The sequence below is a fragment of the Geotrypetes seraphini genome, chromosome 9 (genome assembly GCF_902459505.1).
Source record: "Geotrypetes seraphini chromosome 9, aGeoSer1.1, whole genome shotgun sequence".
Lineage (NCBI taxonomy): Eukaryota > Metazoa > Chordata > Amphibia > Gymnophiona > Dermophiidae > Geotrypetes > Geotrypetes seraphini.
In genome coordinates, this window is record NC_047092.1 from 29751942 (window position 1) to 29779034 (window position 27093).

Sequence of the window (27093 nt, forward strand, 5' to 3'; positions counted from 1 at the left end):
TTTTCCAGGTTTCAAGGTTGTGCATTAGACTTTTGCAAGCAAGGTGGCTGAAATGAGGATAGATTTTATTGATTGGTGGGATGTGCTCAATGAAGGTGCATTGCTTATTTTTCATTGCCATGCTCCTGTTGCATACTTGAGTTTGAGTCGGCAGAATGAGCACAGGCAGTCAGACATTGCTCCTCAAAAGCCTTTCACTGCTCTATCATCCCCAAGTTTTCATTCACAATCTTTTACTCTGTTATCCTCCCACCTTCATTCCCTGAGTCATATCCTCCTTCTGCTTCTGCACTCTAAAGCAGTGTTTCTCGACTCAATCCTGGAGTACCCCCTTGCCAGTCAGGTTTTCAGGATATCCACAGGAGAAGGAGAGGGAATAATTTGGGAGGGGTTGGGGCATTGCTCCCCCCCAAAAATAAAAATAAAAAAATTTGCTTCAGCCAGATTATAAATTTTTTTTAGGGGGGGGAGTTTAGTTCCATCATCCCCGGACAATGCATCGCAGCCGTTTCTTTCATGGGACAATTCAACACTGAAACAGCCGCAATGAACTGGCTGCGATGAAATAGCCACAATGAATCGTTCTAGACCCCTTAGAATTACCCCCCATGATATTAAGGCATTTTGTAATGGTATTCATATGCGCTTTTGGAAGGTGCAGAGACGATCTGTAATGATATTGAAACAGGGCTGTGGCTGAGGGAGGTTCTAGATAACTAAGGGCATTTCCCTGCATATTTCCCTTTGAATATCAACCCAGTGTGTTTGTGTCTTAATAAGCAATGATGATCTTGCTAGTTTTTTACAGTGTTTAATTTATTAAAACTTAGATACTGCCCTAGGGTCCAAAAGTCAATTTTAAGATTTCTCTTTTTTTTTTTTGGGGGGGGGAGGGGGAAATTTTCTGAGATGTAGCATGTATAGCATTGTAATGTACTATATTCTGTTATTTAGATTGTTATCATGGAAGTACAAGGTTTAAAGTCGGTGGCACCCAATCGCATTGTTTACTGCACAATGGAAGTAGAGGGAGGTGAAAAACTGCAGACAGACCAAGCAGAAGCCTCGAGACCACAGTAAGTATTTTATTACCTTTTATTTCATTATTTTATCTGTCTGTTTATTTATAGGGGGGTGTTTCTTTTATCCAGATGATAATAAATTTGCTTATAAACAAGTTCAGTCTGGCCACCTCTGATGTACTCCCAGATTTGGAGAGGAGGTGGTCTATCATGGTCCTATGTGATAACATTACTGGAAATGAGATTGTGGTAGTTTTTTGTAGTGTGCTTTTTTTTAAATAATAAGAGAATAAGAACATAAGAATAGCCTTATTGAGTCAGACCAATGGTCCATCAAGCCTAGTAGCCCGTTCTCACGGTGGCCAATCCAGGTCACTAGTACCTGGCCAAAACCCAAGAAGTAGCAATATTCCATGCTACCGATACAGGGCAAGAAGTGGCTTCCCCATATCTTTCTCAATAACAGACTATGGACTTTTCCTCCAGGAACTTGTCCAAACCTTTCTTAAAACCAGCTACGCTATCCGCTCTTACCACATCCTCTGACAAATGCGTTCCAGAGCTTAACTATTTCTGAGTGAAAAAAAATGCCCTCCTATTGGTTTTAAAAGTATTTCATAAGAACATAAGAAGTTGCCTCCACCGGGTCAGACCAGAGGTCCATCGCGCCCAGCGGTCCGCACCCGCGGCGGCCCATCAGGTCCATGACCTGTCAAGTGGTTCCTGCCTCATCCTAAAAATCCTATCACTACTTCTATCCGTATCCCTCAATCCCCTTATCCTTCAGGAATTTATCCAAACCTTCTTTGAATCCCTGTAGTGTCTTCTGCCCTATCACAACCTCCGGTAGTTTGTTCCATGTGTCCACTACTCTCTGGGTGAAGAAGAACTTCCTGGCATTGGTTCTAAACCTGTCCCCTGTAACTTCATCGAGCGTCCCCATGTCTTTGTAATTTTTGACGGAGTGAAAAATCGATCCACTTGTACCCATTCTACTCCACTCAGGATTTTGTAGACTTCAATTGTATCTCCCTTCAGCTATCTCTTTTCTAAGCTGAAGAGCTCTAACTGTTTTAGTCTTTCCTCATATGAGAGGAGTTCCATCCCCTTTATCATCTTGGTCGCTCTTCTTTAAACCTTTTCTATATCTTTCTTGAGATAAGGAGACCAGAATTGAATGCAAAACTACAGATGAGGTCGCACCATGGAGCGATTCAGGGGCATTATAACATTCTTAATCTTGTTAACCATCCCTTTTTTTATTAATTTCTAGCATCCTGTTTGCTTTTTGGCAGCCGATGCACATTGTCTATGATGATACCCAGATCCTTTTCTTGGGCGCTAATCCCCAATATGCAGCGATTACGCATAATTCAGAATGCCGCGGTCAGATTGATTTTTAGACTGAAGAAGTATGACCATATAACGCCTTTTTTTTTTTTTCTTTCAAGAATTGCACTGGCTGCCGATGGAGGCGCGGGTGAAGTTTAAGTTTGTTTGTTTTTGTTATAGGGTTTTGTTTGGTCTTACCCCTAAATATTTAACTTATCTTTTTCTCTTGCCACTAATAAACATATGAGAAGCTCGCATTTGAACTTTGTCTTTCTGCCTATAAGTGGTTGTAAACTTAAAAAAAAAAATCACCAACATCTTTTGTCTTATCAGGTGGCTCTATGGGGTAAGGATTTGGATCGATTGATCATGACTTCCAGTTCCTACTTAGAATTTAAAACATAGCTATTCGCCAAATATTTGGATAACTAATTTTTTCATTCAATTGTACGTCTTATTTTTTGTAAACCACATAGAATTCGAAGTGAAAACCAAACATTTGCATAACATAACAATCGGCTTATCTAACGCAGGACCGTGAAAAGTGTAAAGCATTTTTACACATGGAAGCCAGCTGTGATAAAATGAAGCAGATGTATTGACACCCAAAACGTAATTCAGATTCTAGCGCTTGCTATTAGCCTAGCTGCACACAGCTGCTCCTAGGGGGCATAGTTTAGTTTATCAATTTACCCCCGCTTTTACAAAGCCCAATAGCGTGGGGCTGCTGCGGTAACTGCCCCAAAGCCCATAGGGATTTAAAGAGCTTTGGGGCTTTTGCCGTACAGCTTTGTAAAAGGTGGGGAGAGGCTAGTTTACTGATAATTCAAAATGGTTTACAAAAATAAAATATATTCATAGAAAACAGAATGGATCTAAAATGTGCAATAGGATAGATATGCATTCATCCCAAATTCTAAAAATTTACAGTGTACGACTGTACTTTATAAATTATGCAAAGAGTATCTGTATGCATAGTTTATAAAGTACAGATATGCATTATAACTATTCCCCTGGGAACAGCTGTACACAGCAAGCATGAAAATAAGCAGTAGAGATTGAATTACTTTAAAGGTGTGAATAACCCTACTCAACTTTATCATAGCTGTCTTCCATGTGGAAAATATGCATTAAAGTGTGCACTTTCCACCTTTTTAAAAAAAAAAATATTAATTTGAAGGCATTAGGCCTTTGATCTGCTGCTGGGGAGTGGAATTTCTATACCATCTACCCAGCACTCCCTGTTTCTCACCTTAACCCCCCTACCCTATTCCTGTGAAACTGTCATTACAATGCTTTTATATTTTACTTATAACACTGAGAACTGGAAAAAAAAACCCCACCAAAATGTTTTTTTTGTCGTATCTTCCACAGAACTTGGCCGAGTCTTATGAAATTTAGTGTGTCGTGTCCTGAATGAAGTTGATATAAAATGTTGTAAATATTTCCCACTGCACCACAACACTACCTTGTGAAAATGAATCGTTGCTGTGGGATACACGCAGAAGCAGACGACAGTTTGTAAACAGTCTCTGTAGCAGAACGTGACTTGGGGGTGATCATTAGCGAAGACATGAAGACTGCCAATCAAGTGGAGAAAGCTTCATCCAGGGCTAGACAAATCATGAGCTGTATCCATAGAAGTTTTGTCAGCCGTAAGCCCGAGGTCATAATGCCGTTGTACAGATCCATGGTGAGACCCCATCTGGAATACTGTGTACAATTCTGGAGGCCGCATTATCAAAAAGATGTGTGGAGAGTTGAGTCGGTTCAGCGAATGGCCACCAGGATGGTCTCAGGACTCAAGGATCTCCCATATGAGGAACGACTGGGTAAGTTGCAGCTGTACTCACTCAAGGAACGCAGAGAGAGGGGAGACATGATCGAGACGTTCAAATATGTCACAGGCCGTATCGAGGTGGAAGAGGATCTCTTTTTCCTTAAAGGACAACAAGAGGGCAACAAGAGGGCATCCGTTGAAAATCAGGGGTGGGAAATTTCATGGCGACACCAGAAAATATTTCTTCACCGAAAGGGTGGTTGATCGCTGGAATAATCTTCCACAACAGGTAATTGAGGCAAGCAGCGTGCCAAATTTTAAGAAAAGATGGGATTGGCATGTGGGATCTCTTCATGGAGGTAGTTAGGGGGTGGGCCATTAGTGTGGGCAGACTAGATGGGCCGTGGCCCTTTTCTGCCGTCATGTTCTATGTTTCTTTGTATCAAAATGGTTTTCACTGCAGAAGACCAAATTCTGATAAAGTACTGCTAAAAAGATTACAGCAGTCAAAGATTGTTGAAAGAGTTCCCACAGAAGGGTTGGAACAAAAACGGCCTTGACACGCTGCTACATAAGATCCGAGCAACGGGCGCTGTGGATGATGAGCCAGGCAGCGGACGACCTCGCTCAATTCGCACATAACGCAATGACGTACACGATCTTGCACTAAGCCAGGGGGATGGCGCAGCAAACACACCGACAAACTTGACAAATAGCAAGAGAATCGGGAATAAGCCAGGCAACTGTGCTTAGGATAATTCATGACAGTGTGAAATTAAAGTGTCTCAAAAAGCGCCGTGCCCAAGAGTTAATTTTACACAACAAAAACACGCGCCTGAAACGATGCAAGCAGCTTTTGACCAAGTACCCAGAGCAGTTCACAATGTATATTCACAAGGTAGTTTTGTGGTGGGAAATATTTACAACATTTTATATCAATTTCATTCAGGACATAGCACACTAAGGACTCCTTTTACTAAGGTGCGCTAGTGTTTTTAGCGCACGCAGGATTTTAGCGCGCGCTAAACCCGCGCTACGTGGCTAAGAACTAACGCCAGCTCAATGCTGGCGTTAGTGTCTAGTGCGCGCAGCATTGTAGTGCGCGCTATTCCAAGCGTTAATGCCCTAACGCAGCTTAGTAAAAGGAGCCCTAAATTTCATAAGAATTGGCCGAGTTTTGTGGAAGATAAGACAAAAAAGCATTTTGTCGTGGGGTTTTTTTCCCCCCCTGTTCACAGTGTATGTACTGATATTTATCAACATTTGCTTATTCATGATCTGAAAAAGAAGGGTTACCTTTGAAAGCTAATCAAAAAATGTATTAAGTTACCTCTTATTTCCTTACGTTTTATTCTATGTAGACATAATTTGTATAGAAATAAAAATCCAATGAAAAATATTAACAAATTAGAATGTAAAGGAGCATTTTGGAAAATCAAATCATTCTATTGCTTTTTTGCTGCTTCTGAAAAATCAGCTTTGCTGTAAATTCACTCGAGATATTTGAATCTTTTCTTGGTTAATATAGACTAGGCAGCCTTAATGGGGATCAGTGAGAGGGGTAGTAGAGAATCAATGCACAGTAGCCTGTGTTGACAAAATTCTGCCACCTGCTTGGGGTAAGTCATGGTAAAATATAGCACTGGCTGCTTTCAATTAATATTCGGTTCCTACCTTCGATAAACCAGCTGGTACGGGGAAAACATCACACTATCTATTTTGAAGCGGACATGCAGGAAGAAAAATCACCAGGTGTTTCCTTGATTTCTTTCATCTGCAGATTGTGTATTGATTTCAAAAGCTTGTTTCTTCTCTACTAAAATGCCTTTTAGGACCCTTTGGCAAAATGCTGTGACTTTAAACCAGCAGGTTGGTTTTGCTTTATTTTGTGTTGAGGGAAAAATGCTTTCAGGAAAATCTTATCTGGCTAAAAAATTGGATTATATTATTAAAGATATGCATGTTGGCATTGTGCAGTACAATAGCTTATGGCTTGGCATTACAAAATTCCCATGCAAAACCATTACAAACTGGTGAATTTGCCTCTGGTTTGGGGGAGTATAGCGTGCAAACAGAACAATTGCCCTGGACCCTGTTGCATAGTAGGGGGGGGGCAGACTGCCCAGGGCGCTAAAATGGTGGTGGCGCCGGCACCTATCCACACCCCCCATGACACGCTCGCGCCCTCCTTACCTGGTGCCCTCTGAAATCACTTCCGGGTCGCTGGGGCCAGGAAGTGACGTCAGAGCGAAAACCGGTGCGAGCAGCGGGCTGGAGAAGCTTCTCCCGCTGGTGATGATTTAAAGAAGCATGGTGTGGAAAGGGACGGCACAAGTGTGGTGTGGGCAGGAGGAACAGAAGGAGCAGGGGGCAGAAGGAACAGGGGGGTACCCTTGCTATGCCATTGCCTGGATCCTCATGTTGCATGTGCCCCCCCCCCAAGCCTGCCTGAAGCTGTAAAAGATACAGCCTGCTGGTGGAATTTCGGGCATGTTTAATACCAGCCCTATTGTCTTCAAGTATTGTTAGCTTATAATAATAATAAATAATTTTATTCTTATATCTCCAAACCATGAATGGTTCTAGGCGGTTCACAGCAGATAAGACTGAACATCCAGTGAATATTCAGTTCAAAAAGATATATCAATTTCTAGAATGTACACAATACATGTATTTAAAAGGATTAGGAAGCTTGGGTTACAAATTTGTCAAACAGTTGTGTCTTTAATAGTTGTCTAAAAAAAAAATAATAATAATAATAGGATGAGACTCCTGGCATGATTTTGCCAAACCAGAAGTTCATTTTGGCTGCCTGGAAAGAGAGAGTTCTCTCGAGAAATCTCTTCAAACAACACGATTTGACAGTAGGATATGTGAATAACTGGACTCTACGTGTGGACTTATTGGAGTGATTTAAAGAGAAATGGGAAACAAGGTAACCTGGGGACTACCGAAGATTGATTTGAAGCAAATACATGCAAATTTGAATAAAACTCTAGCCTCAGTCGGTAGCCAGTGTAATTTTTGGTAACAAGGACTAATATGCTCCCATTTTTTCAGACCGAATATCAGTCGGACAGCAGTGTTTTGAAGCACTCTTAGTTTTTTGAAGATTTTCTTATAGGCGTCCAGGTAGATTATATTACAGTAATCAAGAATACTCAGAATCAATGACTGAACTAACAAACGAAAGGAAGCTGTATCAAAATATTTCTTAATGGTTCGGAGTTTCCAAAGAACTGAGAAACATTTCCTGAGTAACAAACTTGTGTGTTGTTCTAAGGTAAGGTGTCTGTGATATTAGCAAAGTTGCTGTAAAATTTCTTAGAAATTGAAAACTATTCTAAAATGTATTTAAAGAAAATTCAAGTCTGAGAAAACTATTGCTGAAATGATGTCAATACCAAAGCAGATGAAATATGAATGAGGTGATTAAAAATAAAGGCACGTGCATTTAGAAAGAGAGAAGAAGACAACTGTGCCTGTGGGGGAAAAATGATGATGTAATAAATTGTAATAAATAAATTGTAATAAATAAAATAAATTGTAATAAATAAAAATAAAATACTATTGTGAGACTATAAGAGTCAATAAAATGGATTAGGTAGATCATAGCCCCTTCATTCAAAATATCTTGAAGATACTGAGGTATACCTGAAGTATATCTGTTTTGCTGCTTGGGCCACTTTTGGAAACAGGATACTGGGCTTGATGGACCTTCGGTCTGTCCCAGTATGACAATTCTTATGTCCTTATGTGAGCCAAGTATAGGACATTCAAGCCATTGTGACATCACTGATGAGTTTAACTCTTAGGCATTGGTGGAATAAGTCTTTATGACATCACAGTCCCAGCTCTGGAATGTTGCTATTATTTGGGTTCTGCCAGGTACTTGGGATCTAGATTGGCCACTGTTGGAAACAGGATACTGGGCTTGATGGACCTTTGGTCTGTCCCAGTATGGCAATCCTTAAGGTCTTACTGGAGCAGCTTCTAATCAATATTGCTTCTTTAAAAAAAAAAAAAAAAAACAACAACAAAAAAACAACAAGTATCATTATTTTCCATTGTCTGTCCCTGGGACGTTAGGCTGTATGACACAATAACAGTGTGAGGCACAGTGGTAAAAGCTACAGTCTCAGCACTCTGGGGTTGTGGGATCAAACCCAAGCTGCTCTCCTTGTGACCCTGGGCAAGTCACTTAATCCCCCCCATTGCCCCAGGTACATTAGGTAGATTCTGAGCCCTCTGGGACAGACAGGGAAAAATGCTTGAGTAAATTAATGCAAACCGTTCTGAGATCCCTTGGGAGAACGGAATAGAAAATTGAATAAATAAATAAATATAAGTGTTTGGACTCAGTTAAATGGAATCTACATAGACTAATGAGAAAACTGCAAGGGCAGTATGTTAAAAGGACTAAAATAGAAATTGTTTAACTAAAAATTGCAAAGTATGGCTACAAATGTTTATTTCGTATTGTTTAAAAAAATAAGTCCATTTTATGCATATTTTGAGTTTTTGAAAATTTTCTATTTTTTTTTTTTTCTTCACCGGGAACTTTATTCAAAATAAAGTAGATAAAAATTAATGGGTGTGAATGGGGAACATCCAGGGATGCTGTACTGTTTCTGTCTACCACTGAACATCATCGCAGGTACTCCATATGTTGGGAAATTGGGAAATATCATGGAAATATCATGGAAACTGGAATAGGGGTGTCCAACCTTAGCCCTTGCCAGGTCGGGTTTTAAGGATTTCCCAAATGAATATGGATGAGGTCTATTAGTATACAATGGATGAAGTTCATGCAATTAAATCTCATGCAAATTCATTGGTAAAATCCTGACTGGATTGCGGCCCTCGAGGACCGACGTTGGCCAACCCTGCCAAAGAGCAACCAGACCTACATTGAACTTTTTTTGTTGAACAGGCAAACAGCATAGCAGTCTGTTTCTTTCACAGACTTGGGGCTTAACCTGGCAACAGTCACGTTAACAATGGCTTCTCCTCTCTTCAGCAGGCCTATCCCGTCTTGCTTCTATAGCATAGATCTAGTTACATATGCATAAATCCAGGCTTGTCTCTAGTTAGAAAGCCCAGGTCTGAGTTTTCACAAATAATGAAATATACTGCTTACCTTTTCAGTCTTTTATTCCTTCTCTTGTAATCCCTTGCTATTTACTCTTTCTCCAAGGACAAGCAGGCATAATATCCTCACATTTGGGTGACGTCAACCACGGAACCCGGTATGGAGACTGCCATACTTTAGGCAGTGCCCGTACTGCATACATGCCAGTGCCCTCCCACCCATTGTCAGCTTGTGGGACCATCAGTTCTTAGTTTTCTGTGGAGCCGAGAATCTTTGTCTTTGGTTTCTCCTCAGTGCGTTCAACTTCAAACTTGTTTTTTGTTCCTTCCCAATATTAGTTTTTTGTCTTTTTCCACATAATTCTTCAACTTTATTGTTTTTCTGCACATTTCTCATGAGATTGGTTCAGTTTGGTCAATTTTTTGGCCTTTGAGCTACTTCAAGACCTTTATCACCTCATGCATTGTCGAAGATTCTTGTGCCCTTTGACTTCACTTTGGCCACTTTTCCTTCCATGCCAAAGAAAGTACCAAGTGGCTTCAAGAAATGTACTCAATGTAATCGGACCATTTCAAACTCTGATCCCTATAACTGGTGTGCCCTCTGTCTCCATATTCAAAAGAGGACACTGAAAACACGACAACTTTAGTGTGAAAAACTTTTTGTTTCAGCATCAACATCGAGCATGGCAGGAGATTCAGGAGTTGACACACAGCCTGCATCAACACCAGTGTTGGTATTGTCACTGCGTGTACTGATACCAAGTAGAGAGCATTGACCATCGAACTCTCTTTAGAGAACAGGACTCAACATCCTTTTCCTCCATGACTCATCATGTAAGAAAACTAAGAAGCACAAACATCCTTTCCTTCTAGGCATGGCACGACGTCGTCATATACATCCACCTCCTCAACCCATCGATGCAGATTATGCCTAAAGATTTAAAGTGACAGTGTACTTGGAAGCGTCTGTGGGTCTGGATTCTGTGGATAACGTCATGTGAGAATATATTCCTGCTGTCCTCGAAGAACATCTGCTATAGAAAAGTATCTTTGCAGATGCAAACCTTGCACCTGCACCTGCACTTTGCAGGTGCAGACCAGGTGCAAACCTTGGGAATAGGGCCACTTCTTGCTTCCCTGGGTCTCCTTCATAGGTATTACAACCCAACCAGCACATTGGGAAGATTCCATCACTCTTGGCTCTCCTCTAGGCCTCATTTCTCGAGGCCTTCCTGATTTCCTCTGCTTCAGGGCATTAAATAAACTCCTGGCCTGAGTCCTGCCCCTTTGACAAGTCAGGTTAGTGCCACCTGCTGTAAAGTGGCTTAACTGCAACATCAGTGAGGAAGTAATTTCAGGGACACCTACTATTATACCACTCACTGCCCTCATATGAGCTCTCTCTCGAGATCATGTTACACTTTAACCCCTAGTATCGTTGAGGTACTGCCACTTAAGTGTGTTTGGAATATTATTAAATAACCGTGCTCATTCTCATTGTAACTGCAGTTAAGACTTGTACCACTTTGTATATTAGTTTTCCTCTTGATGTAGCAAATTGCTTCCCTTCTCAAGTAAATCTCTTTGACATATGAAAAATAAATTGTGGTAGGCTGTATACACTCATTAACATTTAAATTCTAAAATAATAAGCTACAGTGTGTTTATCTCTAGCTTCCTGCTTTTTATTGCTTCAAAGTAGCCCACCTACCTAGCTAGTGACATTTCTGCCCAAGCCTAGTTAATAAAATCTTCAGAACCACATCCTACCCTACCATGCCACCAACAATTGCCACTGCTGTGCTGTACCAAGCTGAGCCTGACCTTGATACTGTGATTCCAGGGGGTTTAGTCTTTGCCTGCCATATTGACAATTTAACAGCTGACTATTCCATCGTTTTGCCTCTGTGACTAATTTTCCATGAGCCCCAACAATTTATGCATCCATTCCTACAAATTCTATGCATCTGAATTCTGTTAATTAATATTGCATTATATTAGTCCTGTGTCTGTTTTTGTTTTATTACAACACTTTCCAGGAATTCATAATAATTTCAAAATGTTAAATATTGGTGAAAAACAATAGGAATAATAGATGATGTCTGCAGAAAAGGAGCATTTGGTCAGTCCAGACTGGCTTGGTCACATGCCTGCCTTGAGCTGTCTTCCTGCCCTCCAGCACTAAGAACCCTTTGCATCTATCTCATGAATGCTTGAATTCTACCACTGTTTTGGCTGCTATAGTCTTCACTAGAAGTCTGTATACAGTACCCCCTCCAAATCCAAGGTTTCAGTACCATCGGATTCGGTTATTCATGATCTTTTTTTTTTTTTTTTTAAGAAACGCTGCATCCCTGACCTTACTTGGTGGTCTAGTGGCGATGCGGGGCAAGAGCGATCTTTGTACGCTCCTGCCCCGTGCAGAGCCATCATCAAAATGGCTGCTGTGAGTTCCTGTTGTTGTCTTGAGACTACAGAGGGAACTCACGGCAGCCATTTTGATGATGGCTCTGCACGGGCAGGAGTGTACGAAGATTGCTCTTGCCCCACATCACTGCTAGACCAGCAGGTAAGGTCTGGGGAAGGTCCGGGATGCGGGGGTGGGTTAGAGCAGGCCCTGAAAATTATCCGCAATATTTCAATATTCACGGGCCGGCTCTGCCCCTAACCCCTGTGAATATCGAGGGTCTGCTGTATTCACATTCTGATGTCACCTTGTGATGGAGTGTATCAACCTCTCCCTCTAGTGGACACTAACTGCAGAGTCAGAGAATTCCTCAGCAAGCCCTACCTCTCCCTCTAGGGGGGCACTTCCCTACAAGCATACCTGGAGGAAAAGGAAATAAACAGGAATAAAAAGGGCAGAGCAAGAGAGGAGGACATGTGCCTGTGCCCAGAGCAGGCCGTACCCCCAACCCCACCCCACCTTACTCCGCCACTGGTACCAACCCATACATTAGATGTCACTTCCCACCCAGATTTCACCCACTCCTGTGTTTAACCAGCTAATACAGATTTTGATCACAGCAGGTACCTTTTTAATGCAGAAGACATTACACGGGACTATGCTACTGTTTACCATTTATTTTATTTATTTAATTCGATTCTATTCCATTCTCCCGGGGGCTCAGAACAGGTTACAATTGACATTCACAAAAAATTACAGGATAAAGACATTCCTAGGAGAGACAGGAGAGAGACAAGGAGAGAGAGAAGGGGAGGGGGAGCATAAGAGGCAGGGAGGAGGAGGGGGACTGAGGAGGAGAGCAGGAAGTAGGCTGACCATTGGCACTGTTCAGGTGAAGAGATGGGTCTTCAGCGTTTTCCGGAAGGTCATCAGCGAGACTTGAGATCTTAGCTGGGTAGGCAACTGATTCCATTAGCTGCTTAACATAACCCCCCCCTTCCCTTTTACAAAACTGTAGTATGGTTTTTAACTCCGGCCGTGGCAGTAACAATACCAACGCACATAGAATTCCTATGAGCGTCGGAGCTGATAATGCCGCAGCCGGCGCTAAAAACCACACTATGGTTTTGTAAAAGGGCCCCATAGTTTTTAGAACAATTCTGTGATCTGTTGGCAAGAATAAAATGTAGTAGAATTATAGAATGCTGAAGCAGACTCTCCCTAAACGCATTGGTTATTTATGCTGTCTGAGGAGGGCTATAACATTAATAGATATGAATAATTTTTAGTCTGGCTTGTATGAGTTGCTTTTATTGCCCTTCCAATTTGACTATGGTGAAGGGCCGAAATAAGCAGCAGTTATCTGTTGTACAGTCAAGCTCACTGCATTGCTAATAAAATAGATATATTATTTCTGTTTATTTAGTTGGTATACATCATCTTAAAAGCCTACTTGAAAATTGGAATTTAAAGTAGTGATCCATATCAAATTATTATTTATTACTTTTAAACTATTAGTATTTTTGTGTTGCATCAAGATCTCATTTCCCCTAGAGCAGAGCTTCCAAACATGTCCTGGTGTGCCCTCCCCCCCTCTCCTCCACAGCCAGTGAAGAGTTTCAAGATAGCTGCCATGGATGTGCATGATTTAAATGTGCATATACTGAGTCTTTTATAAAGGCATATGTATCTTATGGATATCATATAGAAATAGATTGTGGGAAATAACTTTCTACAGCTAGATCTTCAGGGATGTTTACTAGGATGGTTGGAGGATACAATAGAACAATCTTTTGTCAAACAGCTCTCAATGTGCTACGTAGCAGCAAGATGTGAAATGGCATGTAATAAATCCAGTCTCCTGCTGCTCTAGAGCATTGGCGGGGAAGGATTCACTATTTACTTTCAATGGAATCTTATGCAAGGCGCAAGAAAAATGATAATTTCAGACACAATGGTAACAATTGTGTATATACAGTATATTTGTTTTATTAAATGAGGAGGATAAATAAAAGGTATAGAGAGGGGAGTTATCTTGGTGAGATAAATAGGATCTTTACAGTTTATTTGTACCCTTGGGGAGACTTTGGGGTTTGGAAACAGGAATGTACTGGGAAGTCTGCAATTGCAATTTGTTCACCATGTGCTGGTTTGAATTGTGATTTTAATGAGATCTACATTTGAAATTTTTTCTTGAAAACCTCAATAAAAAGTAAAATAAAAATGGAGAGAGAAAAAAAGATATTAATTAGATAAATGAAAAACTAGCTAATCGGCTATTTGCCCTTCACATGAGGGAGAATCAGGGTAAGACTTTCATGAAAATGTAGGTGAAGACCCCTATGAGACTCCCAGATGATATTTTTAAGAGAGACATTGTGCTATTGAATGTAGGTTTCTGAATAATGAAAAAAAAAACATCTCTCTCCCTGTCAGCAGAAACAATATGCTTATGTAAGAGGTTCATCTTTGCTCTAGTAGCTAGAAAATATTTGCTGACTGTAACAGCATTGGATATTTCAGGACTTCCCAAGAAGACAAACCCAAACAAGATGTCCTACCAATAGTTATCTGCACTGCTGACAGAGCAACAATGAAGCTCAGGAAGGAGGGGGCCCACTCTCGGAAATTATTGAACTTAGTATTAAGAATGCATTGTCAGGGGAAATAGAGAGGTCAAATTTGACACTAGGCGATATCATGCTTCAATATGGCTCTGAGATACGTACGCAGACTGTACAATCAATAGATATGATAGATGTGTCAACCCAATAGAAAGTGAGTATGTAATCTGTAACTAGGTAGTACTCTAGGCTACTGAACTAAAATATATAAGTAGCATACCAGTTGGCTTAAGCTTCAGGATAGATCCATATCAGAAACCGGCTACTCTGTATGTTATCCATTGGCTCAATCTGCTGTACTGTTGTTCCATGTAAGCTGACTTTTGTCACACGCTATTTCACAGATTCCCTCAACATCCGGTTACCAAAAACACAACATCAAATCAATTAAGAATTCTATGAGCATCTGAGCTTTTACCATAGTGGTCGGCGATTTAACAAAACCAAACCCTAACACGTCTTGATAAGAGGTCCTTAATTATTTAAAAACTTCATAATTGGCTTAAATGAAAATAAATTAGGTGGTAGGTGCTCACTAGTAAGTAAGCATGGTTAGGGACATGGGTGTGTTTTGCGTGTAGGCACTTAAAGAGTACTTATGTGTCAGTATTTAGGCCAAGAAAATCCTGGCATGAATATGGTGCACCTAAGATTCAGGTACCTATTTGTGTTTAAGTCAACTTTTAGGCACATTAGGCATGATTCTATAAATGGCACCTAACATGAGAATGAGAGGCGCTAAGTGCTACATTCCAAGGTGCCTATAATTTAGGTGCCAATTATAGAATTGGGGCCTAAGGCCTCACACATCAATCCAGTTGCTAATCAGCATGTGGTAATGTAGATGTGCAAACTGATTAGTGCAGAAATAAGAATATAAGAACATAAGAATAGCCTTACTGGGTCAGACCAATGGCCATCCAGCCCAGTATCCCATCTTTGCAGAGGCCAATCCAAGTCACAAGTACCTGGCAAAAACCCAAATAATATCAGCATTCCATGCTACTGTCCCATGTCTGTCTCAACGGCAGACTATGGACTTTTCCTCCAGAAATTTGTCCAAACCTTTTTTAAAATCAGCTACATTAACCGCTCTTACCACATCCTCTGCCAACACGTTCCAGAGCTTAACTATTTTCTGTACGAAAAAATATTTCCTCATATTGGTTTTAAAAGTATTACTCTGTAACTTCGAGTGTCCCCTAGTCTTTGTAAATCTAGATGTAGTAAAAAAAATCGATCCACTTACACCCGTTCTACACCACTCAGGATTTTGTAGATTTTGATCATATCTTCCCTCAGCCATCTCTTTTCCAAGCTAAAGAGCCCTAACCTCTTTAGTCTTTCCTTGTACGAGAGGAGTTCCATCCCTTTTATCATCTTGGTCGCTCTTCTTTGAACTTGTTCTAGTGCTGCTAAATCTTTTTTTAAATAAGGAGACCAGAACTTAACGCAATACTCAACTCAGACATGCCCTTTCTCAGAAAATATTAAATTTTCTAGCATGTGGTTTGTGCACATAGATCCAGAACTTACTGTAGGATACCTGATCATGTGCTGTGCTAAGCCATTATTTTAATTTATAGAAAATTAAATAATTAAACAGTCAAGAAAATTCTTGTACAGAAAAGCTCAACCCATACATAATATATTACAATACAGTTTATCAAGCCAAAGGTAAATGAAACATTATGAGTTTAAGCTAAAATCCACTATGTAGAAGAGAGTGGGTCAGAAAATTATATAAGAAAAATTGTTTTAATACCAATAATCAAAGGGATTATAAAGAAAGGTCAGTGAAGTCCTTCTAATTAAATCTCATATAGTACCTTCAACAACAGGAGACAAAGGAGGAGCAGGAATCAAAGACTTCTTTGCAATAAAAAAATGGTTAGATATATAAATACAGTATATAACGTACAGATTTGTACTTCACAGTGCATTTACAAGGAAATTTTAAGAAATACAATGTTTCTAACTGTAGGGTTACCAGATTTTCCCGAATTTTTTTTTTTTTTTTAAACTGCATCAAGATTTACAAAGACTAGGGGACACTCTATGAAGTTACAGAGTAATGCTTTTAAAACCAATAGGAAGACATATTTTTTCACTTGGAGAATAGTTAAGCTCTCGAGCGCATTGCCAGAAGATGTGATGAGAGTAGTTAATGTAGCTGTTTTTAAAAAAAAGGTTTGGACAAATTCCTGGAGGAAAAGTCCATAGTCTGCTGTTGAGACAGACATGGGACGGTAGCATAGAAAGCTGCTGTTATTTGGATTTTTGCCAGGTACTTGTGATGTAGATTGACCTCCGCGAAGACGGGATACTGGGTTAGATGGACCATTGGTCTGACCCATTAAGGCTGTTCTTATGTTCTTACGAACACCAGATCCCATGTTTTCAGTGACTGAGCTATATCCTCATTTGTGCTTACAGTAAGTGTGTACTAGCACCACCAGGGAATGCATCAGCTTATCTGCAGAACTACAGCTATATTGAATAAAGCATTGCCGAAACACTGCAATAAACTGGAGCAACATTTCACTCTGATTGGGAACTTGACAGTACAGCAGCCAGAAGTATTCCAGCCAGAGTAATAAAAGTGAAAACCAATAGAGCTGTAGAAACCTATTGGTTAATAGAATATGTGGGTCATTTACAGTCCCTGCACCTCAATTCCATTAGCTGGATCTCTAAGAGAATTTGATTGACTTCAGCAAACAGACATGAGTGGGAGGACATCTCAACAGCCTCCTGAAAACTTAACCCTTTGTGCAACTTATTAGCCTTAAAACGTAGGACGAATAGGGGTGGCAGCAGAAGCCATTACAACCATCTTAAATGCTGCTTGCCAAAGGTGGCTTCTACTGGTGGTCTACAGTTATTCAAGCATGCAATCTAAGGTACAAATTAAGTGACACCGGAGTGCATACCAGCTGACAGTCTTGACATGGATGTCAACTCTATTTTTTTGTCACCATCAAATTCAAACTGAAGGAGCAAAAGCCTCAGAGCATACTAGTGTGAGCACACTTTATATTTATTGAGATTTAAGATTCACCCAAAATGATTTACAATTGAATAGTATCATGTACTCTTAAGTATTTTTCCCTACCTGTCATGGCAGGTTCACAGTGTAACTGGGGTACCTGGGACAGTGGAGTGCTAAGTGACTTTCCCAGAGTCACAAGGAGCATAAGAACATAAGAATTGCTGCTGCTGGGTCAGACTAGTGGTCCATCGTGCCCATCAGTCCGCTCCCGCGGCGGCCCTTAAGTCAAAGACCATATAAGAACATAAGCAGTGCCTCTGCTGGGTCAGACCAGGGGTCCATCGTGCCCAGCAATCCGCTCACGCGGCGGCCCAACAGGTCCCGGACCTGTGCAGCAATCCTTTATCTATACCCCTCTATCCCCTTTTCCTTCAGAAAATTGACAATCGCTTCTTGAACCGCAGTACCGTACTCTGTCCTTTCACGCCCTCTTGAAGCGCATTCCAGGTGTCCACTAGAGAATGACACGGTGACAAAATTCATCACCGTTCCCGTCCCTGCAGATAACCACAGGAAACCATCTTCATGTCATTCTTTAAGGAAAGAGGGAAGAATCGGAGTATGAATGAGCACACCCACTGACCCTCAAGCTTTGCTTTGAAGAATGCTGGTGTAGAAGGACTGAGGTTGAAATAGACACTAGAAAATGACATAGGACTATTTCCCGCGGTTATCCGCGGGGACGGGAACGGTGATGAATTTTGTCATTGTGTCATTCTCTAGTGTCCACCACCCGTTAGGTGAAGAAGAACTTCCTAGCATTCATTTTGAATCTGTCCCCTTTCAAGTTTTCCGAATGCCCTCTCGTTTTTGTAGTATTCGAGAGTTTGAAGAATCTATCCCTCTCCACTTTCTCTATACCCTTCATGATCTTATAGGTCTCAATCATATCCCCTCTAAGTCTCTGCTTTTCCAGGGAAAAGAGCCCCAATTTCTCCAATCTTTCAGTGTATGAAAGGTTTTCCATACCTTTTATCAAACGTGTCGCTCACTTCTGAACCCTCTCGAGTATCGCCATATCCTTTTTAAGGTACAGTGACCAATATTGGACGCAGTACTCTAGATGCGGACGTACCATCACCCGATACAACGGCAGGATAACTTCTTCCATTCTGGTTGTAATACCTTTCTTGATTATACCTAGCATTCTATTCGCCTTCTTAGCGGCCGCTGCGCACTGCGCCAACGGCTCCATTTTCTCATCCACCATTACCCCCAAGTCCCTTTCTTGGGTACTCTCACCCAATAACAGCCCTCCCATCGTATAGTTGTACTTTGGGTTTCTACGTCGTACATGCAAGACTTTACATTTCTCTACATTAAACTTCATCTGCCATCTTGTCGCCCACTCCCCTAGTTTGTTCAGGTCCCTTTGTAAATCTTCACAGTCCTCTTTAGTCCTAACCCCACTAAATAGTTTGGTGTCGTCTGCAAATTTTATTATTTCGCACTTCGTCCCTGTTTCTAGATCATTTATGAATACATTGAATAGTAGCGGTCTGAGCACCGGCCCCTGCGGAACACCACTCGTGACCCTCCTCCAGTCCAAGTAGTGGCCCTTCACTCCTACCCTCTGCTTCCTACCCGCCAACCAATTCCTGATCCATCTATGTACGTCTCCTTCCACCCCATGGTTCTTTAGTTTCCGAAGTAGGCTTTCATGGGGTACCTTGCCAAAGGCTTTCTGGAAATCTAAGTATACAATGTCTATGGAGTCCCCTTTGTCCATCCGCTTTTTAATTCCTTCGAAAGAAGTGCAATACGTTCGTTAGGCACGATCTTCCCTTGCAGAAGCCATGTTGGCTTGTTATCAGAAGTTTATTTCTTTCTAGATGCTCATCGATGCTGTCCTTTATCAGTGCTTCCGCCATTTTCACCGGAATCAAGGTCAGACTTACCGGTCTGTAGTTTCCCGGGTCACCCTAGCCTTACCTGCTTACGTTCTGGTTTAGTAGGAATTTGTCTAACTTTGTCTTGAATCCCTGGAGGGTGTTTTCCCCTATAACAGACTCCGGAAGAGCATTCCGGTTTTCCACCACTCTCTGGGTGAAGAACTTCTTTACATTTGTACGGAATCTGTCCCCTTTTAACTTTAGAGAATGCCCTTTCGTTTTCTCTACCTTGGAGAGGGTGAACAACCTGTCTTTATTTACTAAGTCTATTCCCTTCATTATCTTGAACGTTTCGATCATGTCCCTTCTCAGTCTCCTCTTTTTAAGGGCGAAGAGGCCCAGTTTCTCTAATCTCTCACTGTACGACAACTCCTCCAGCCCCTTAACCATTTTAGTTGCTCTTCTCTGGACCCTTTCAAGTAGTACTGTGTCCTTCTTCAAGTACGGCGACCAGTGCTGGTCACAGTATTCCAGGTGAGAGCATACCATGGCCCAGTACAGCGGCATGATAACCTTCTCCAATCTATTCGTGACCCCCTTCTTAGTCATTCCTAGCATTCTGTTTGCCCTTTTCGATGACATATTATTTTTTGTAAAGGTTTAAAGAGCTACTTTTTTGATAAAAGCTATTCTTTTTTTTTTTTTTTAGTTCAAAGATTTTATTGATTTTAATATACAATAAGTACAAAAAGAGAAATGTTAACCAGGCAAGATACAGCCAAGTTGTACAAAGAACAAATAATCATACAATAATATTCATGTAATACTATTCTTGATATTTTATCTTTTTCTGCAATAATTTTTAAGTATATGTGTTCTACTTAGCATAGGGTTCTTGTTTTCCGCTCTGAATCTGAATTAAAAAATAGCATAATATAAGAAAATTTAAAAAGTCTAAATCTGTTTTACAATTCAGCTATCATTCACTGGGTTTTACTAAATGGCACTAGAGGTTTTTAGCTTGTGCTGGTGAAGCAAATGCTCCGACGCTCATACGAATTTTCTGAGCGTTGGAACATTTACCTCGCCGACCTGCACTAAAAACCATTTAGTAAAAGGAGACCATTATGTCCTCCTCAAAGTCTATATTGTTTTTAAATAAGTATAGTATACATAGTAATTCTTTATGCAAGTTATAAATCGGTAAAATTCTCAAAGCTTCCATACAATGAAAAATTAGACGGCAGATATAAAGCCTAAAAATAAATTGCTTTTGCCATCTATTAAATATGCAGTCTGACCTTTTGTTCATATTCAGCAATACAACTGAAAGTTTATGGGAAGGTATTTTTGCTCTGAATATTTAATGTTGTGTCTTGTGGTTCAGAGATGATTGAATGTCTTTGTGTTTGAGAAGAGAAGATCCCTGGTACTCCATTGGTGGCATACATAAAGGCGGTAGCTGGTGAAGATTTATCTTCAGGCAGCCTAATGTTCATAAATTTTAAATTGGTAGAAAGCTTAATGTTTGTTTGATCTAAAAATATTGAACACAATGCTTTTTTTTCTCTCTGGTCGCTGCATGAAGTTTGATCAGAAGACAACATTGCTGTTTGCTGAAGTTATATTTATTTCTAAAGCTGCTTAAACTAATGAGCAAATAAAGCTCAGGTTTTATTAAACAGAAAAAAAAAATAAAGGTTAATGAGCAATTGTACAAAATGATAAAATACATTTTTAATGGGCTAATTTTACACATTTTTTTCACCAGCTTTCTGAAGCTGAGCCCCCCTTCCTCGGGACTGAAAACAAGAATGAGCGACATTACCAGAAAATACAAGTGAATCGTGAAATGATCCTGAAAGCATCTAACATTTTAAGGCCAAAACCACATTAAGCACATGGCTGTGAGGTCTAGGAAACTGGGGATATCTATTGGAGTGACTTGCCTGATGCTGGCGTTAGCGTCTAGTGCGCGTGCTAAAACCACTAACGCAGCTTAGTAAAAGGAGCTCTTAGTAATAGCACTAGCACCAGATAAAGAATGGATAATGAGATTATTCTTTAAAAATAAATCTTTAAAGAATTCTTAGGACAAAAAATACTGATATTTCCTGATGTCTTTAAAGAAACTCAAAAAAGAAGGTGCCAATTTTTGTTAATGAGACCTGCAGTAACCTCAATTGGAGGAGTATTTTTCCTCAGATATCCATGCAAGTGCATAATTAGATATAAATCCTTCAAATATGTTTTCTTTGATTCATCGCAGTTGTTTTTCTATCTCTAAGATGCCTTGATAAAGAAGAAATTGCAACAATCTCTAATGACTAGAATTAGACCGGGGATCTCAAAGTCCCTCCTTGAGGGCCGCAATACAGTCGGGTTTTCAGGATTTCCCCCAATGAATATGTATTGAAAGCAGTGCATGCACATAGATCTCATGCATAAGTTATAAGTGTAGTGGGGAGGTTCCTTCCCACATTCCCCCTCAGGCGTAAAAGCGGTGGAACCGGAGGCATGCATTTGTCCTGCGTGCAGGTGTCTGCACGCGGTTGTTGGCGCACCAGCGTCCTGCGTGCTTTTAACGTGTTGCTGAAAAAAGTCTTGGCACTTGCAGTGAATAAAGTTTAAAAGCACCTGGTAACCGTAAGCGCATAATCAGTGCTCGGTGCAATAATATTTTAAGGTGTAAGAAATTTCTAATTTGTGTAAAGGCTTCATAAGGCCTGTGGTTTTACTAATTGAAACACCATTTCTTAATATATCTGCTGAGCTCTGGGAAGACATATTATGACGCACACAAAAAAAAAAAATATCCAACAGAATCTGCAGTAAACAAACAGCAAGCAAAAACCAACACAAAAACTGCAGACCATGTGCAAGATGCAGGCGCTGTTTATTACAATATTAATGCAGTATGGTGAATATACCACCTTATTACCAACCAGGGGACCCAACATGGTCTGTGTTTTGGACAACACCTTCCTCAGGGGTCCGTGGTGGATAAGGTATATACAGACTGCAATGAACGAATCAAACATTGATGCAACTTCTTCCCTTCTGTAGCATATCACCCCCTTTTTATGACAACTACTTTGCCATGAAAAGAATGAATTTCATATGTGTAAGTCACTTGCTACTATTTTTGATTGGTATATTAATATAAACCAGAATTTTTAAACTGAGCAAAATTTCAACTCATAATTTCAATTACTGGCACATAAGACGCACCCCATATTTTAAGTGTATTTTGAGGGGAAAAAAGTGTGTCCTATATGCCGGCAAATACAGTACTAGTTCTGTACAGCACTCCTGTTATAGAATTGGTACTCAGCATGCATCATCCTGGCACCTAAATTTCTTCACTATTTCTTAAAAATTCCCCCTTTGTGTTCCTCTCCTTTAAGCCCATCCTGTATCTGAAAATGGTGCTTTCCATTACCTAATTATTTATGTACTAGTTGTTTAGCCCGTTACATTAACGGGTGCTAGCAGCCCTTCTCCCTTACTTTTACCTCCTCCCTGTCCAGCAGCACCTCCACCCATTCCCTGCTCCCCCTATATAGCAGTAGCCCTTCTCCTTTTATCTCCCCCTGTTCGGCATCACCCCATTTCCAGCTCCCCATATCCAGCAGTAGCTCTTCTCCTTTGCAGGAGCCCTTCTCCCTTCCTTTTACCTCCCCCCCCCACCCCCCCCCCCCCCCCCCCCGTCTAGCAGCACCTCTTCCCTGCTTCCCCTATCCAGCAGTAGGCCTCCCTTCCTGTTACCTCCCCCCCTGTCCAGAATCACCTCTTCCCTGCTCCTCCTGTACTGCAGCACCCCCTTACCTGCTCCCCCTGTCCAGTCCGGTGATCTCCAGCCATCAGGCTGGCTCCTGCAGGGAGTCTAGTTCCTCTCCGGTCCCCGCCAGGCGTGCGAGCCTGCTCCGCCCCCTCCCGACCTGCCGATAGTATTTTAATTAGACCCAACGGTTCCTGTTGAGGGAAGCACTCCTCACCAGACTCAGCGGTGAACTCCAGCCATCGGGCCGACATCCGCCTTGTTTTTTGTTTTTTTTTAGTTGAAAGACGTGGCGGTGGCTCCTCTCATGATCCCCACCTGCGTCGGAAGTCCGACGCAGGCGGGGATCGTGAGAGCAGCCACCGCCGCGTCTTTCAAAGAATCGTAAGCCGCGCATGCGCACTTCCTATGTGTCGCTACAGCTCACGGAAAACCGGCACACACTTAGGAAGTGTGCATGCGCGGCTTACCATTTTATTATATTAGATTCATTCAGTTTTCTAGACTATTCTCCCAAGGGAGCTCAGAATAGTTTACATGGATTTATTAAGGTACTCAAGCATTTTTCCCTGTCTGTCCCGGTAATGTTATCTGGGGCAGTGGGGTGGGGGGGATTAAATGTCTTGTCCAGGGTCACAAGAAGCAGCATGGATTTGAACACACAACTTCAGGGTGCTGAGGCTGTAGCTTTAACCACTGAACTACACTCCCCCCCCCCATACACCTTATCAGAAAAGACATCATTGTACCATGAAGGAAAACTTCATAGGATGGTGATGTTTGTCTCCGTCATGTGGGAAGGTTTTAAAATTAAACAGAGGGTTGAAAATGCTTTTATTTTTGTGGTGGGTAGCCAGTTGCGGACATTCATATGTTTTAAAAAAATTTTTTAAATAGAGACAGACATAGAAATGCGAGTATGCAGCTAGTTTGGTGGGAAGGATTTGATATTAGATGATATAATTTGCTTCACATGATGCATAGACAGATTTCCCTTTGGCTATAAAATGTATGGATTTTAAGTGGCTGATATTGGATTTACTTCTGTGTTGCTCTTGATGCAAATTAATTAATGAGAATTGTATATTTTCCTGGGGCAACGACTGTGCGCTGAAAAACAGAGATCCATGATCGTGTTGCTGCGATTAAGACCTTGACACAAAGGACTCCTTTTACTATAGTGCGCTGGGGCTTTAACGCGCGGGATAGCGCGTGCTACATTGCCGCATGTGCTAGACCTTAACGCCAGCATTGAGCTGGTGTTAGTTTTAGAAGCGTAGCGCGCAGTAATTTCCTGCGTGCGCTAAAAACGCTAGCGCACCTTAGTAAAAGGAGCCCTAAGTATGTATCATTTATGTAAATAGATTTTCATACCAGAAAACCTTAAACCCAGCCGCCTCTCTGCTCTCTTCCCTTGTACTTCTTTAACGTTTGCGGCATGAGCAGCAACCCTAACCTGCTGCTCCCACCAGCGTCGGATCTTCCTGTACCCAAGCCTAGGAAGTGATATCGGGAACATTAAAGAAGTACTCAGAAGGGAAGGGGCACGCCCCCATCCGACGACACAGTTCGCTAGGTAACAATCCCCACGCATACGCAGACCATCTACTTTGCCTGTAGATGGTCTGCGCATGCTTACCAGAGCTGCCTGAGCGTGCGATGGGGTGGGGGTGCCCGCGAGCAGAGCAGGGAGGATTTTGAAATGGAAGTCTGTGCCGCCCCGACTCTCCTGTTCTCTGCCGCCTTCCCTGGAACACGCCGTAGTGCAGCCCCGCATTAACCCGCGGGCTCGCCCTGCAGAGAAGGCGGCAGAGAGCAGGAGAGTCGGGGCGGCAGAGATCAATCTAGGTGGCAGAGAGCGGGGGGAGTTTGGATTTCAGGGCTGCAGGACCAGAGTAGGGTGGAGATTTGGGGCAGAGAGCAGGGCGGCGAGAGGAGAAGTCGGGGTGGCAAGGCAGGAGACGTCGGGGCTGAAAGGCAGGAGAAGTCAGCAGAGAGCAGGAAAGGTCGTGAGCGACCGGTCCCCACCAGTTGCTTCTTTTTGGATTGGCCAGCCCAGTCGGTGTGGCTGAAAAAGTTTAGTGAATCGCGTCCTTCCTGCTTTGCATGCTGCTTATCCTCATGTGCGGTTCGGAATCGGATCGGCCACGAGGTTAGTGAATCGGGTTGGGGTCGCAAACCTATCGGTGCACGATCGATTTGCTTAGTGAATTTAGCCCTAGGTGTCTAACCTCTGGTGCTATTTATGGCATCTGGGCCCAATTTTTTAATCAAGCTGTATCCTTGTTTTTCGTTTTTTGTTTTTTTTTTAAACATCTTTGATGTCTTATCTATTGCAGATGGGGCACCCAAGGAGATTTCACTACCACACATCCTCGTCCTATTGTCAAAGTTAAACTGTTTACAGAGAGCACTGGTGTACTAGCGCTTGAAGATAAAGAGCTAGGAAGAGTAAGTATTATGATCAAATTGCAGCCTGCGAGTGCAGTGTACTCTGAATGTAAGAGTCAGAAATACAGTCATGGTTACGACTCTTATTTTAGAAACCCTGTTTGTGACTTGCTTGTGTAAATAACAACATATGGTTTATGGTTTATTAATCTTGATATGCTCTCTTTATGGGTGTATAATAAAAGTGGTTTACAATTTAAGCCCTCTTTTACTAAGCCGCGGTTGAGGTTTCTACCGTGGCCTGGGACAGGGCAGGAGAAGGTAGAGAGAGTAGGTGGCACTTCACCGTGCTGCCATCTTCAGGCTAGCAGTGGAGGTACGCTCCAGATGGTAGTCATCATCCCCTTCCAATGATGCAGCTCAGCTCCAAGAACCCTGACAGCAGTCCAAATTTGTATCTTCATCTCGGATTTTTTTATTTAAAATATAATCGGCTTAAAAGCCTAAGCGGTTCACAATAAAACATACATGATAATAAAACAAAACACAGCAATCAGAATAAGCAAAATCAATTTAAAAAAAATACGCAGCTAAGCTTATATTCGGGAAGCGAAAGTACGATCATGTTTCTCCTTTGTTGAGAAAGCTTCACTGGCTTCCAGTCCGCTTCAGGATTCAATTTAAATGTGCATGTATTATCTTTAAGCTTCTCTATGGAATATTTGATCCTTTAGTTCCCTTATATTGGAACCCCTTCAGATTTTGCCATTTGAGGAATACACAGAGATATAAACTATCTTTCCCTTCTTTTAAGGGTATTAAATCTATAGGAAAGCTTAGTCAATCCTTTGCCTTCAAGCTGGTAGAGATGTGGAATGGACTTCCTGACTCCATTAGAACGAATTACTGCAAAGTGTAAGGGTTTTAGTGAAGTTTTTATTAAAGTTTGGAGCCCATTGACTAAATTTGTAAAAATATAATAATATATATTTATTATATCTTTTCTTTGGTTCATTTATTTTACACATCCAGGGGGGTGGGGAGTAAATATTGATAGCGACATTTGGGTAACTTTATTCTTCATTTGTATTAGATATTAGGATATATTCTGCTATTATTATATGTAAAAAACTGAAATTATTGAATGATATTTATGTTACCTGTAAGGATTTTAGTGTAATGTATGTAATACATACTGTTCTGTCATTTGTATGACACTGTTTTTGATTAAAAATCAATAAAGAATTAAAAAAAAAAAAAAGACTAAGAGGCCAGCTACAACAATTTTGTAAAGCCCTGAAAACTCTGCTGTTTACACAAAACTTAAATGGCTAAACTATAGTATCAAAGAACTGACGATAATCCAACTTTTTTCCTCTATGTTCTCTTTTTTATGTACTCTAGTCTTAATTACATGTGAACCGAGTTGAGCTCCATTGGGAGATGACCCGGTATATAAATTGAAGACTATATTAGATTAGAATAGTTTAGATTCTATCCAATTTGATCTTAGTCTCTTCTCCAAGGTCTTACTTCACCATCACTTGACTATCGTGAAGTTTTTGTTTTTTTTAACCTCAACCAAAAGCTTTAACAAAGAAATGTGTTTTAAGTAATTTCCTAAATTGTAATATTTTTACAGAATCTGATTACTCCCGATATCTCATTCCATAAGATTGGGATTTTTTTTAGTTCTAATGTACTTTACTTTTTCTCTTTTTCATATATCTAACAACATACAGTATTCTGGTCTTAATGACCTACTTGGTCAATATAGC

At 41.1% G+C, this 27093-nt stretch overlaps 1 protein-coding gene across 10 annotated transcripts in view; it reads left to right on the plus strand.

Moving 5' to 3' along the window:
• Window positions 1–27093, plus strand: part of CADPS2 (calcium dependent secretion activator 2) — a 575994-nt gene that overhangs the window by 173913 nt on the left and 374988 nt on the right. For all 10 annotated transcript variants that reach the window (XM_033958190.1, XM_033958192.1, XM_033958189.1 and 7 more), the window contains 2 exons: window positions 955–1076; window positions 25264–25375. In XM_033958190.1, the coding sequence (XP_033814081.1) occupies window positions 955–1076; window positions 25264–25375 (234 nt within the window). The remainder of the gene's footprint in view (window positions 1–954; window positions 1077–25263; window positions 25376–27093) is intronic.